General features: G+C 37.7%; 2 protein-coding genes across 3 annotated transcripts; one reads left to right on the top strand and one right to left on the bottom strand.

Moving 5' to 3' along the window:
- Window positions 1-827: 827 nt before the first annotated feature.
- LOC121797043 lies at window positions 828-1268 on the top strand. The gene has a single exon (XM_042195779.1). The coding sequence runs from the start codon at window positions 828-830 to the stop codon at window positions 1266-1268; it is 441 nt and encodes a 146-aa protein (XP_042051713.1).
- A 1958-nt stretch (window positions 1269-3226) lies between these two features.
- Window positions 3227-8113, bottom strand: LOC121796091 (importin subunit alpha-1a-like). 2 transcript variants are annotated; one of them, XM_042194826.1, is made up of 12 exons: window positions 8024-8113; window positions 7677-7915; window positions 6894-6990; window positions 6693-6784; window positions 6459-6590; window positions 6100-6285; window positions 5826-5989; window positions 5663-5741; window positions 5368-5496; window positions 4962-5089; window positions 4516-4875; window positions 3227-3725 (listed from the first exon to the last, which is right to left on the bottom strand). In XM_042194826.1, the coding sequence occupies exons 2-11, from the start codon at window positions 7884-7886 to the stop codon at window positions 4518-4520; spliced, it is 1575 nt and encodes a 524-aa protein (XP_042050760.1). In that variant the 5' UTR covers window positions 7887-7915; window positions 8024-8113; the 3' UTR covers window positions 3227-3725; window positions 4516-4517. The 2 variants fall into 2 exon arrangements, with proteins under 2 accessions (XP_042050760.1, XP_042050759.1); XM_042194825.1 differs by lacking the exon at window positions 3227-3725 and adding an exon at window positions 3909-4387.
- Between the last annotated feature and the right edge of the window lie 4541 nt (window positions 8114-12654).

Below are 12654 nucleotides of genomic sequence, written 5' to 3'. Positions count from 1 at the left end.
TGGTGAAGTTTGTGGAGCAGATGGCGGCGTGGCCGATGTACGCGGAGCATCACTTCAACAGGGTGGTGTTCGGGGAGTACATGGAGGTGGCGGTGATGGCGGTGGAGGATGAGGAGGGGATCCTGTCGACGGAGGAGGTGGAGAAGCAGGTGGTGGAGCTGATGGAGGGGGCAGAGGAGGTGGGGAGGGAGGTGGAGAAGAAGTGCGTGGAAGCGAGGGAAGCCATGGTGAATGGGGCGTGATTGAGAGAGAGAGTTGGGCGAAGACTATATCAGTTGATAGCAACTCATGATGCAAACTTATCAATTCAAATTTAATCAGTTGTACTACTACTAATTTCCAGTTCACTTATCCAACTATCACCGAGGAAATCATGAGTTTTAATTTCCAATTAACTTAACAACAGTAATAGTAATGTATTTTGTTAGAATAAGAGTGACGTGTTTTGTGAACAAGAGTGAAGTAAAATCAGAATAAGAGTGATGTGTTTTGTAAACAACAGTGAAGTAAAATCATGCTAAGAGTGATGTGTTGAGATAATTACAATTAGTATATTTTAATTGGAAATCTGAATTTGATTGTGTACATAATTGTTCGCCTAATTTTTGGCAAGATACAAAATGCTCAAACCATGGTAGTGGCAAGCAATAAAAGACAATACAAAGATATTTCCAAATCGAAACAACAAAAAGTTGTGACATTAATACATAGATAAAAACAAATGCTCTATCTTAAACTTCTACATAAGAAATTCACTACATACACAACACTATATATAGTGACCACTCCTTTAGCAAGTCAGTGTTGAGATCACAGAGTAATTAACCATGAAGGAAAAAAGTTCGAGGTTGAAGCAGCTGATATCAATGGTGAGTTGCATGACCAGAGCCAAATGCATAGCCGTCAGAAGCAAAACCGACTCCATGAGAGCGCTCCTCATGCTCACATCGCTCACGCTTCTCTCCAAGAAGAAGAGCTTCTCCATCGCCACCATCACCACCAAGATCAACCACATTTTCCACCACCACCACCACGAATCTGGTGACGAAATTGACGACAATGATCCGAGCAAGGCGATCGTCCTCTACAGCAGCAACTCCGCGGCCAGCTGCTGCAAAGACATCAGCGGCGGATGTGAAACTATACGAGAATTCTACGGCGGCGGCGACGACGATGATGATAAATATCCAGATCTGAGGCACTCGTTGTTCGAGGAGGAGGAGAAGGAGCTGGCGGAGCTGCTGGATGATCCGAATTCGCAGATTTGAATGAATTTGATAGCATGTAAGACGCAGGTTTAAATTCATAATGTAATTTCCTAAAATACCCTTAGCATATTTTCTATAATTAAAATAAATAATATTTATTCCATTAAAATGTGTGGCTGAGATTTGTTCTCTAGTTATACACTTAAGATTAGTTATACATTGATCACTATCCTATATATATATATATATATAGGGAGATTATCAAAATAAGTATGTGTTTAAATCCAGAAATGCAGACCAAATCTTGGCCCTAGGATTAGATGATCTAATGGTCAATAATTAACCAAAAACACGGAAGGTCATAATTAAACAATTTTAGGTCATATTATAATATTTGGGTTTAATGTCATGCTAAGATCGTTTTAGGTCATGCTTTGTTAGCATGACCTAAAAATTACCTAATTATGACCTAAAAGTGCCCTAATTATGATATTGTTCTGCGTTTCTGTATTTAAATCTAGTTTTGCATAGATCAAAACCTTATATATATATATATATATATATATATATATATATATATATATAGGATAGTGATCAATGTATAACTAATCTTAAGTGTATAACTAGAGAACAAATCTCAGCCACACATCTTAATACTCCAAATTAATCTTATGGCTTAAATAATCTTGCAGATTTTTATAAAAAATAATAGCCAAAGGGCATTTTTGGAATTCAATATCTCAAATGTATCAACGTGAATTGTCTTCTGCGCAATTTGTACAATCTGAATCTGAATTGTCTCCAGCCACCGCCACGACCGGCCTCTCCGCCGCAGCCGAACATGCGCCGAGATGAGAGGGTGATTGGGCGGTGCGTGCCCCTACTGCGGCGGAATGGTGCAGGCGTTGGACGTGCAGAGCAACTGGAGATTCTGCTTCGTGCCGCTCTTTTTCAAAACTAAGCGCAAACTCTACTGCTCCATGTGTTTAAGGCGTTTAGTCCCCCTATAACTCTTTTCCAGATTATCCATGATTTTTACCTTTTCTTTCTTCTTATTTTCTTCATTTTTTATGTTTTTTTCAGTTATGAAGGTTTTGTTTTGGGGCTGAGTAGTTTTGCGGAAGTTAGTAGTGTGTATATTGTATGGAACTTTGGATAGTGTAATAAATCGGCATATAATTATGAAACTGAATTAACCTGAACTTTTTTTCATATTTTTTGAGATAAACATGTGTTTCCTTTCTATGTGTGTATATTATTCATGATTCGGGGATGTTAGTTGTCATTGTTCAAGTGATTAGCATAAGTGATTATCATGAATTAATACACACATCACTCTTAGCATGATTTTACTTCACTCTTGTTTACAAAACACATCACTCTTGTTCAGAAAACACTTCACTCTTGTTCACAAAACACATCACTCTTATTCTGATTTTACTTCACTCTTGTTCAAAAAACACATCACTCTTACTCAGATTTTACTTCACTCTTGTTCACAAACCGCATCACTCTTAGCATGATTTTACTTCACTCTTGTTCACAAACACATGACTCTTAGCATGATTTTACTTCACTCTTGTTTACAAACACATGACTCTTAGCATGATTTTACTTAACTCTTGTTCACAAAACACATCACTCTTAGCATGATTTTACTTCACTTTTGTTCACAAAATACATCACTCTTACTCAGATTTTACTTCACTCTTGTTTATAAACAAATTCTTTAAAAAATTACTATACACAAATATTCTTTAAAAAACAATAAGGAAAAGGATGGAAAAGAGTAGAAAAAGCTGAGTTCCAAGAACTATCACATTGTTTGGTTGCAGAAAAGTCTTTTGTCTTCCAACCTGTATACGAGGAATGACCCGGCTCCTTCTCTTGATAGCTAAAATCCAACAAAAATGGTGGTAACATCACTGTCTATTTTTCTGATTATTGAACCAAAACATTAGTACTACTATCTAAGAAATTAAGAAAACCAAACTTTGATGGAAACTACAAAATCCCACTTGTTTCAAAACACTATAATTTACTTCATTAAAACACAAACTCAGTCATTCTCTCTCCCTCTTCAATTCAGTATTCAGAAAAACAAATAAAAAATGCCTATTGTGACACCTATTGAGATTAAATTACTAGTTCTCATAATCGTTGCAGCTATCGTCGGTGGCTTGGCCGTTATCGCTGCTTTCATATACCTCATACGTTCACTGCTTCATTCATCTCACACAATGGTGTGGCCGATGGCGGGGAAGCCATTGACGGTGCTGAAGTTGCAGGAGATGTAAACGGGGACGAAGAAAAAGTCGGCCTCCCATGGCTCGAATGTGCGAATATCACTGCTCAACAAGGCTCGGTGGATGGTCACCTCCGCCGCGAATAGATGGTTGCTGCACCGCTCGTTTGCTAGCCAGTCGGAGTTGAATTTCGGTGGCAATTCGTAGACGTAGACTTTCATTCCATTGAGTGGCCATTTACCACATATCTGTACTTTTGACCATAATACCCCTGCATTTTTATTATAGAGTAAATTTATGATTAATGGAACTAATATCTCCTTAAATTCGAAAATTAATACTCACCCTTGATTTTTTTGATCTTGTGGCTATGACTTGTTCTCTAGTTATTTGGTTAAGGGGTGTTTGCCATAGATCACTACCCTTATATATATATATATATATGATCTCCAAATAAGTCGAATTCACTTTTGTTGCAACCATCATAAATAGACAATTATGACCGCACTGACAAATCGTATAAAACATAAGCATGATCAAACAAATAAAAACAATACCGTTGCCACGACTTAGGACTACGACAACTGAAAGCATGTATACATGCAAACATAAGACTCCCCACATCGCCAATCTCAAATGGAAAAACCATTCCATGTAAGGGTTCCCCTAGACAACTCCAACCATAAAGGGGAAATGGCCAGATACGACCGACCGACTGTCTCTGCCCATGCTGGAACCCCGTTACTCAATTGACCAGCACGGCGCAGATCGACACATACTAGGAGGGCACACCTCCATAATATTGACCGACTCCGGACTCGTTTAGAAGTGCTGCAAACTGACCAGACCTGAACTCGACCCATGCTGCAACTCCTGACCCTTGACCGACCTAATCGGTATCACTACCAACCAGAGAAACTGCTGTACACCAGACTGAAATAAAAAAAACAAAAGGATGATAATTCTTAGGTCCTAAAAGATGCAGACTCATCATATGATTTTTTTATTTTCGATGCGTTTCTAAATGAGGGGATTAGAATGAGAAGAGTGGGAGAACTAACCTTCAGTTGAAACTGAATCCACCAGGTGGTACTTGAAGGCCATTTCCTCCAAAGTTGAATCCGGTCTGGCTTTCGTCAGCAGCAGCAGCAGGTAAAGTCTCGTCCTCCTCTAGCCAATAGGACTCAAGTATCTTTACAGCCTTCTCGTAGATTTCGTTGTTGTCATGACTCTGCAAATTCTCAATCTTTTCTAGCCCTTCTGCTTCATCAATTAACTGGGCAAAATGATTGACATCTCCATAGGCTCCCCCAACTTTCAGTATGTTTTCCAGACCCTCCAAACAAACAGTCACGATTCTTGGATCGGGGCAGATCAAAAGATCACATAAAGGTTTAATACAGTTCTGACTGACCAAGTACCTATATCAAGAAGTGTGCAGTTTTCGTAAAGAGGGAAATGGAGATGGAACTGATCAAAAAAATGAGCTTGAAAACATCGAGCTTACATGATTTGCTCATTGGTTCCTCCAGACGTAGCGTTTGATATAGCCCATGCAGCCTCTTTCTTTATATCGAATTCGGCAGTCTGAAGTAGATTGACTAAGGGACCTATCAAGCCAGCATCTATTACAGCCTGCCATTTAAAAAAAATGATCAATAATGACTTCCACAGAACACAGCATAAAATGAACAACCACGAATCCAACAAATCACAGTAAACTCCGCAACAAGCGCACAATCACTTCCCTTAGAAATATATCATCAAAATAATCAGTCCTAGCAAGTGAAAAAGCCAGTGATTTTAACAGAATAGAACTCAATAAATCATTATGCTCACAGAAGATTAAGACAAGATGATAATCATGACATCACACAATTGAGACTCAACCCAACCAAGTGCATGATTATTACCTGTATTTGTTCTCTGTTTCCAGCAGTGATGTTTGAAATTGTCCAACAGGCTTCTTTCTTGATGCTCTTTTTGTGATGGTGAGTCAACAAGCTTAATAGTGAAGGAAGTGCACCATGCTCGATGATCGACTGAAAGAAAGTGAATGGAATTAAAGAGCAGATAAAAAATATACTAGTCTTTAAATGCCAAATTTCTTCAAGTATACTAATCACAAAACATCTGAGCTTCTGACAAGCAAAAGTACTAGTAAGCAAATTGCAATAGCTGCAACTGAATTGAGGTGGAAATTCATACCTGAGTTTGAACATCATCGCCAGTCACAATATTTCCAACAGTACGGAGGGCAGGGATAAGCACTGAAGGAGAAGGATGGCTACAAAAAGAAATAAGTAAAATCATAAATAATAGTACACAAGAAGTACAGGGACCAATAGAAAATTTTATAAATGCCACTCACAGGAGGAGATCAAGAAGGCGTCGACATAGACCAGTCTCAATCACAGCTTGAATTTTGTCATTTGTACCATCCGATAGGTATGAAAGAGCCCAGCATGCATCAGTAAGTACCTCTTCATCGTCTGAGTAAATAAGACACTCAAGGGCTGGAATTGCCGGTCTTACCTGGAAATGTTGCAGCAAATTAGAGGAATGACATCTTCCATAAGCCAAAGAAAAAATAAATATATAACGCTCAGCTGTGCTCCACTTCAACAGGAAATCAAAGCCAATACCTGCTCAAAGGGAGGTTGTGGCTTGCCTCTGCAGAAGTTTGACAAAGTCCAGGTGGCATTTCTCAGCATTGACAGCTTAGTAGAGCCCTTCAACTGAGCCAACAAGGGGATCAGGGCCCCATTGTTAAGGACAAGGTCACGGCATTTAGGAGAATCACCGGCAACATTCCCCAACGCCCAAACAGCCTACAGGAACCAAGAAGAAAAACCAACACTTTTTTTTAACAAAATTATCCACTAGGCCAGGTACATACGAAACCTGATATTGTAAAATAAGAATGGCAATGGGGTGTGTTTGCCGCCCTTCCAGGGAGCCTACTTCCCATCCCAAACTAAATTTACATGTAAAAAGGATGTACCTGTTCACGGACATCGTCACTGGGTGAACCTAGAAGCTTCACAAAAATCGGCACAGCATCATGATTAATGACTACCCTGGTGTTTTCTGATGTACCAGAGGCAATATTAGTCAGTGCCCAAGCAGCCTCAAACTGTAAGGGATCACAAGATGGACAAAAGTATTAGAAAAAGGCAGAGATATGCAGGCATGACATACAGTAACTCTTTCCAGATAAAACTTTTCACATAGATACCTGAAGCTGAGGGAAGTCCTCTCTCATGAGGAACTGAACAAACCGAGGAACAACACCAGATTGGATAACCTCTTCAATAGGAGGGCTTCTTTCTGAAATATAGTTTGCAAACAATTAGTCATCATAAAAGACAATTCCACTATCAGTGAAAATTACCTAAAGAAATACATAGAGAAATTAGAATGAGGGAGGAAGTCTTACCAATTGATAGTAATTTGCGAAATTGTGTAGTTGCTTCAAGCTGCAAGTTGTTATCCTCTGACCAGATGCCAGCAATCATAGCAGGAAGACTCTCCAACTGCATAGAAATTGAAAGCTATAATTCCTCCAAGGAAAAACTAAAACAACAAAGGACAACAATAAACACAACCACTCTACAAATTGAAAACGAATAAGCACACACAAAATATCACAGACTGAATTGCAAGCATAACAATCTGCGTATGTCAAGCCCAAGTATTTATTATTCAAGAAAGAAAACAGTCTCCATTTCGGTTTACAGAAAATGCCGGATTCACACAGAGGTAAAAATGAATTATTTATCCAACACATGCAGCATATTCTTATGCGTATGGATTGCTGGAAGCTGGAAAACGCAGAAAAGAGTCGGATATAGTGAACATGATACCCCCCACACACATACTTCCACACAGAAGACATGTACTATTATACACGTAGTAGTAGAGATTCTATCAAACATATGAAACTTCTCTCTGCCACAAACAAATGCATGTTCCAAAAAAATTAGCATTTCACAAACAAATCAAACAATAAGTATTGGATAGAAAATACCAAACCAATAAATCAATATATTCATATTTAGTTCAGCTAAAACTACATAAACAAGCAATCATTCAATCAAATAAAAGAATCTCAACTGAACTCATACAAAAATCAAAATTAGGCAAAATCTAAAAACCTACTCCAAAACACTTCCAATTTCAACAGACAAACCAATCCCGTGGAATTACTAAAGAGACCGACCTTCTTCTCGAGCGCGGAGGACTGAAGCGACGGTGCGAACGGCTGCGGCTGGAGGCCTTCCCTACGCTTCTTAAGCAAACTCTCCTCGCGCTTGCTCTTCCGGATCTCCACCATGTTGTCCCCCCTCCTTCTCCGGCCCTCATCGGCGTCCACCGCCACCTTGTAGCGGCTCCGCCTCACCTCCGCCCTAGCGTCCGGCCTCAGCGACATCGTATTCTACAGAATAAGCCGACGACCACCTGAACAGTGATGAACACGAAACTGAAGTATGAGCATGAATACATACATACCCATTAGATACATACACCAATTATAAACACAGAGGAATCAATTCAATATGGCTTTACCTTCTTTGATAGTGAATAGTAGGGTAGAGACTAGAGAGAGAGAGAGAGAGAGAGAGAGAGGTATTGAATTGGGAGAAGTTTCTTTTCCAACAATTATCAGCCGCATGAGGGAAAACTAACGCTACCGGCTACCGATGCAGCAAGTGCCACGAACCATCTTATTTTAATTCAACCTTCAACCCTTAATTTGTTGATAATTACATAATCCCCCTCCTTGCGGTTTATTCTTATCCCAACAAGTACAATAGTAATTTTTTTATTTTATTAAATAAAAGATTAAAGATTTTTCGCCCAACCTTAAAATATTTGTGTTGTTTTTAATTTACTTTTGCAATTAAATAAGATTCTAGCTAAGATTGGTGACATGAAGTCTGCTTCGCTTCGCTTCTCGATATTATTTTTACAACAAATGTATCACGCAAGATGAACAATATTACGTCAAGCCAATTTAGCTCTAATATTTACTGAAATTTTTAATTGGTCGTAAAATCATATTAAATTATTAGTTTAATAAATAGTACTCCATATATAAATTGGATTTAACTAAATTAAAAGTTTAATAATAAGTAGTACGGAATAGGGTTATACTAAAATGATAACGCTAATTAAAATGACATTGTACCACTAATTAGAACCGTTAGATTCTCAACCAGATTTATCTTTATTCTGCCATGTGGCAGTCTTGAATTTTAAATAAAAAAAATTAAAAATAATGCAAAAGACTATAATTGGAAATCAACATTCTAGCAGATTCTCTCCAAACGTAGATCACGGTATTTCCTCCTCTCTTTCTTCAATTTCTTTCTTCAATTTCACTAGTTAATTCATCTAATCTTAAGAAAAAATCACCTTCAATATCTATAGTTCCCTCAATCGCTTGCGCTACTTTCATTCTACTAATTTCAATCTGTGTAATTTTTCCTTCAATTCCGCAGATATTCAATCTCTGTAATTCTTCATTAAATCTTCCATCTTCATTGAATCCATGGAGAATAATGTTTCTGTTGACGTCCAATTCACTAATTTCGCAAATGGTAAATATTTACTTATAATCGTGTGATTGTTAAATTGCTTATTACAGATCATGGATTTTGATATATGGTTGAATTTAGCGAATTTGATACGTCATTGAACTCACAGATTTGTATATTCTCTTGTATGTATTGGGAATTGAATCGTGGGGTTTATATTTCACAACTTACTGCAATTTAGTGATTGAATGTTTGTATTATGCCTTACACATTTCGTCTGTCAGATTGCTTGACTGAATATGATATACTGCTTGGTCATGTTTACTAAATTGCAGGTCAGTATCTGGGATTCCCAGACGATTTAATGGCCAATTGAAGAAATTCTCTGATTTCATGAGCTTGCAAATGAAATTTATGTATTTATAATTAAATTTCATGGAACTCGGATTTAAAGACTGATTGTAATTTGTTGATTGATTGTTTTTATTTCTTAATATAGATTTTGTATGCCATATTGCTTGTTTAAATACGTGACATTGCTTACTTATGGGTATTAAATTGCATGTCAGTTTGCTGCAATGCTAGATTTTGGGAAAGAGTTGAGAGCAACTCCCTAGCCTTGCCTGATACTGAAAAGAGGGAAAGAGTGGAAGAAGATTTTTATTTCATTGGAAGACCGTATGTAATTGAAGTTTAGACACCGAAAGAGTTGAGAGAAACTCTTCGACATTGCTTGTTTGTAACACGTTTTTCACATACTATCATAAAATTTCAATTAGTGCTTGCCTCGGAATATGTAATTGCTTGGTTGCATGTGTTGAATTGCTTGCTTCTTAATCTAAAATAGTATATCTTGTCATTAATTCCATATTATTCTTTATAATTTAATTGCATCACATATTGCATGTCAATTTAAAATGTATTGCATGTGAATTTATAATTTAGTGCTTGGTAGTACCAATGATTTAAACAGATTAGTGCTTGAAGTTTTTTATACTCAACTCAGAATTCGTATCCCAATTTCCTTGCCAATGTGTTAGAATTTGCTACAAGAGTTTGTTTTGCTTGCCAATGTGTCAGAATTTGTTTACCATTGTAAATCATGCCTTATGCATGTTTAACATTCAATGTCTACACCAAACAAAATAGAAATCCAAAAACCATCAATGTATACTCCAAAAGAAACCAACAGTTATCGACCATCAAGAGTTAGTTTATTCAAAAAAATTTAAACAAAACATAGTGACGTTCATTGTCCTAAAACAATATCATTCACTATTCAAGGTCCGGGATACTCTGCAACCATCTTTTCAACATCAACATGTCCTTTCTTTTGCGCCTCTTCAAAGTGGCGTGTTGTCGTACTCATTACGTTATCCACAAACTTATTTTGAGCTTCTGCAGATTTCCTTCGAGAGTCCTCCTCTTCTGCAGAGCCTGCAGTTGCCCTACTCTCTTAACCATTTTTTAATAGTGTCCTGTGTTGCACGATGTAAACCATTACAGTTATCATGTATTAACAAGCACATTCTCATCCATTAGTAAGCAAATTATACACATGTCTTTTCACACCTTTTCAATGCTTTATTAAAGCGAACATTAAAGGAGCAATTAATAAGTTTGAACAAGCATTTTTAATAAATAGAACAAGCAATTCGAACATACTGAACAAGCAATTCTAACACTCTGAACAAGCAACCTGTTTATTAAGCAATTCTACCATGTTGAGCAAGCAATACATTTATCAAGCAATTCCAACGGGCATACAATTCGAAATAGCTAAATACTTGATAAGGCATATTTCATGCATTGGTTTAGAGGGTAAAATGTAGGCTACTTGATCAGTTTTACGCGGAAAGCGAGTGTTAATTGTGCACGAATGCCGCTTGACCAATGCAGCAAGGCCAAACTGATCATGTTGGCGCAGAAGGCGAAAAAGGCACAAAACAGTGTGGGTTGATCAAGTTGATGGTCAAGCAGTTAGCCGGGGACCACTGCAAAACAGAAAGAGGGCGCGTATAACCGATGCGCTGGAAAGCGATCCTCAATCAGTTATCCAAGGACCACGACGAAACAGAAAAGGGGACACGTATCGACGTATAAGACGCGCAATTCCAGCAAGGACGAAGATTCGCTGCCAAAGTTGTTATCACAGCTGGAGATTGTTATGAAGAGCCTATAAATAAAAGACACATCGCCATAGTTGGGGAGACCTTTTTATCTATCTTTTTCCTTTCTTTATTAGTAGTTTTAGTTCTGTTTCCATTAGGGAGTTAGAATGGTTAGCTAGAGAGTGAGAAGGAGCGCGACAGAGAAATCCAGATCCGTTTGCCGCCGTTTCAGTTTCCGACCGAGGATCTCTCGGATCTATCACTTTCTTTCATTTCAGTTCTAGTTACTTAGTTAAATTTCGTGTTGTTAAGTAGTTGAAAGCAATCGTTCCTGTTTTGTATTCCGCATTTTCCAAGATCTGTTCAGAATTTTATTTTTAAATCAAAGTTATTTGTTTTCGGAAACCATGTTGACTGTTATAGCTTAGTTTTGGTCTTAAATTCCCAGATCCATAAGTTTGAACTTGCATAATGTTGAATGGTAAAGTATCTCGTAGAATCATAACATGCTTAGGTAGTTAAGTCATTTATTTCAGTTTGTCACTTACCTGATCAGTTTACTTTTTCTAGCATGATATGTCCCTTGATCAAGTAGATAGTTTACATTCTGCCTAATTTAATCCAGTAGTTTAAAACTCCCAACTTAAAGCGTGGCCGCAGCCAAAACCCTGTTCACTAAACACACATTCAACGCACCAGCTTCTCTATGGGATCGACCCTGTACTTGCCGCTTACTGTTTAAAGTAGGATGCATGTTAGGGAGTTATAAATAGTTTTTGAAAGAGAGAGAAGCGCCTTGATCAAGTCGCAACGACAATTGCAAACTGATCCACCCGATTGGTTATCTTTCCATATAACTTGATCGGTCTCGTCTTTTCATTCCTCTTTCCAATACTAATGTATTAACAAGCACATTCCCAGCCATTATAACACACTGAACAAGAATTGTCTTTTGACCTACATTTTCAATGCTTATCAAGCAATTAAAACACACAGAACAAGCAATATGTTTATCAAGCAATTCTAACACATTGGACAAACAATGCTAAAATACTACACAAGCAATTATCAATCTAATTAATTGTATCGTGCCATTCTAACACACTAACACACTGGACAAGCAATTCTAAAGTACTGAAGAAGCAATTATCAATCTAATTAACTGTATTAGAACAATTAACAGGCATACCAAGCAAAAGAGACCAATACGATAGATAATTCGAAATGTAAGCAACGGGATGGGGTTGAACAGCCACTTACGTAATAGTGAAACAATCAGCACATAAGCAACTAATGAATAATTAAATTACCGAACCTTAGCAGTAATTACCAAACCATTAGAATCTGAATGAAAAATTTGCTTATAGGGTTCAAACAAATTGATACACGTCAATACCAAATCCCAAAAAATGTATACACAGCAATCACCCAACCATTAGAAGCAACTACCGATTTGTAAAATTGCATACACATCAATACCAGACAGTGCCGCTAACTCATTCAATCTCGTCCATCTGTTTGAGCATCTCCAATGGCGGCGAGCGGGTCG

This window comes from Salvia splendens, chromosome 3, assembly GCF_004379255.2.
Source record: "Salvia splendens isolate huo1 chromosome 3, SspV2, whole genome shotgun sequence".
Lineage (NCBI taxonomy): Eukaryota > Viridiplantae > Streptophyta > Magnoliopsida > Lamiales > Lamiaceae > Salvia > Salvia splendens.
This window is presented reverse-complemented; position numbering and strand designations above follow the sequence as displayed.

Coding starts and splice junctions, on each gene's coding strand:
- LOC121797043 (XM_042195779.1), top strand. CDS start 828: ATGAAGGAAAAAAGTTCGAGGTTGAAGCAGCTGATATCAATGGTGAGT.
- LOC121796091 (XM_042194826.1), bottom strand. CDS start 7,886: ATGTCGCTGAGGCCGGACGCTAGGGCGGAGGTGAGGCGGAGCCGCTAC. Junction 6,286..6,458: donor GTGACGATGTCCGTGAACAG/GTACATCCTTTT, acceptor TGGTTCCTGTAG/GCTGTTTGGGCGTTGGGGAA. Junction 5,497..5,662: donor GCGATGATGTTCAAACTCAG/GTATGAATTTCC, acceptor ACTTTCTTTCAG/TCGATCATCGAGCATGGTGC.